This window comes from Macadamia integrifolia, chromosome 9, assembly GCF_013358625.1.
Source record: "Macadamia integrifolia cultivar HAES 741 chromosome 9, SCU_Mint_v3, whole genome shotgun sequence".
In the NCBI taxonomy this organism is placed as follows: Eukaryota; Viridiplantae; Streptophyta; class Magnoliopsida; order Proteales; family Proteaceae; genus Macadamia; species Macadamia integrifolia.
The window spans coordinates 7,785,719-7,788,061 of NC_056565.1; the positions used below are offsets into that span (position 1 = coordinate 7,785,719).

Consider the following 2,343-nt stretch of genomic DNA (forward strand, 5'->3'; position numbering starts at 1 on the left):
TGAAGAAGCACGCAGTATCAAGAAATATTTGTTTCTCCTCATATTATAATACATTATAACTTATTTTCAGTCTTTGCATCACCTCATTATTAGGAACATCTCGCAACTTCTCCAATGTGCCTTGCCATACTGATTTTCCCATGCAAAATAAAGATGACCCTACAACTTGAAGAGTCAAGGGTAGTCCTCCAGTGGTTTTTACTACATCTTTTGGCAGTTCCAAATAGGAGGTTCAGTCATTCTAAAAGCATGAAGGCTAAAAAGTTGAAGAGATTGAAGTAGGTTCATTTTCTTGGGCTGATAAATGCCATCTGCTTTTTGAGCAACTAAAATAGCCTTATTTCTACTCGTGACAATTACCCTACTTCCAATACCAAACCATTCTCGATCCCCAACTAATGCATTCAGGTGAATATTTTGATCCACATCATCAATAACAATAAGAACATTTTTCTTGCGAAATCTTTTTTTGATAACATTAAGTCCATCAACAACTCTAATAATGTCTGGATTTTCTTGTTTTAGAATATCAAGGCAAAGCTGATTTTGTAGACAAGTAAGTCCATTATGTTGTTGAGCAGTTTCCCGAACGTTTGCAAGAAAGCTACATCCTTCAAAGTGATGAACGATTGCATTGTAAACGGCCTTGGCGATTGTTGTCTTGCCAATGCCTCCGAAACCATTGATTCCCACAATTTTTCTATCATCAGATTCAATGTTTAACAACCTTAACATTTTATTAATATGAGATTGGATTCCGACTGGTCACCAGAAACAACAAAGGGTGTCTTGTTCAATGTATTTCGAATTGTAGCAACAACTAATTTTATTAATTTCCCTTCATGCCTGCATAATTTGAATCATAGAATGACAAAGAATTTGGATTAGGATTCCATAAAATTTGACATGGATGAACCATAAGTGAATTATGGAAAATTGAAGTAGATAACGCAAGTCTTATTATGTGCCTTTCCTTCTAATTTTTTTTTTTCTATTTTTATATTAATCAATACTCTGCTTGATTTTGGTTCGGTTCAAGATAAAATGTGCAAACCAAAATCGAACCAACTTGATTCAGTTTTTTTTTTTTTGGTATTTTGTTTCATTATTCTTTTTTAATTTGATTCCATTTTACATTTAGGTCCTATTTTAGGTGTTTGGACAGGGGGAAAAAAGACACTTATTAATTAGAGTTATAGTTCACCAACCTTTTTTCAAGCATTTTAAAGAATATAATTTATAATCCATATTTTTTGAAATAGTAAAAAATAATATAATTTTACCTGATTTCTTATTCAATTAGAACACAGGGAATTCAGTTTGGTTTAACGGTTTTCGTTATGAAAATCAAAACCAAAACCAAATCAAACTGAAAAAAGATTCCAGCCTTTGAAACCAGTGGCTTAATCGATTTTCTTCATTTCAATTTGATTTGGTTTTAAACGAGTGGTTATAGTTTTGGTTTTTGGTTCTCTGTTCTAAGTTGACATTCTTAACCAACATACTATTGCTCTCTCACTGTCTCACAAAAGGTTTAATACATCGGAATTGGTCTTGAGATCAGATAAGATTAATACCTATCCTACCTTTGGTGTCATTAAAAAATCTTTAAATCTCACTATCTCTTTTCCATACCCATCCAACGATATGTTATCAGCCAAGAATCGGGATTGGATGGAACAAATATTGATTCAATCCAACCGATTCAAGCCAATCCAATCTTATTTCTCAAACATGCAATTTTATATTGTTTCTCTCTCTCTCCCTTACCTTGATTTGTGGGTCACGTATATATCATACTATTCTCCACATGCCTTTGATGTGGCATGGAAGAATTCACCCACTCTAACATCGTGTGAAACCTTTCCCCAGACGACAAATTATAAGGTAAATTATCTGAAAAAAAAAAAAAAAAAGACTGAGTTTTCCTGAAACTGAGCTGCAAGTACTGACCTAATGTTCTAAACTCGGGATTGGTCAGGCTGTAATCGATCTGATACGGATTTAGATTGGTTTGGACCGAATCATATCAGAGACATTTATTTTTTATTTTTTAATAAAAATTTTTTTATTATATTTTATTATTGGATCGTACTTCGTTAGGATCAAATCAATTAAGGCTGATATCAATCTGATCTAAAATTTAAAACCATCAGCCTGCAAGCATCGTTTCACAAATCGGATATTCTTGCAAAAAGAAAGGAAAAAAAAAAAAAAAAAAAAACAAAGGATAAATCAGATTGGATTGGTATTGTCCTGGACAAATCAGAGTGAATCCAGTGCATAGCGCAGTCGTTGCAGCTTCTGCTGGTAGAGTAGATGCCAGGTTTGTGGTCAAGGGAT

At 33.2% G+C, this 2,343-nt stretch overlaps 1 protein-coding gene across 1 annotated transcript; it reads right to left on the reverse strand.

The window, feature by feature from the left end:
• Positions 1-201: 201 nt before the first annotated feature.
• On the reverse strand, positions 202-735 carry LOC122089073 (disease resistance protein RUN1-like). The gene has a single exon (XM_042658505.1). It carries the CDS (start codon positions 733-735, stop codon positions 202-204), a length of 534 nt encoding a protein of 177 aa, XP_042514439.1.
• Positions 736-2,343: the final 1,608 nt, after the last annotated feature.

Coding starts and splice junctions, on each gene's coding strand:
- LOC122089073 (XM_042658505.1), bottom strand. CDS start 735: ATGTTAAGGTTGTTAAACATTGAATCTGATGATAGAAAAATTGTGGGA.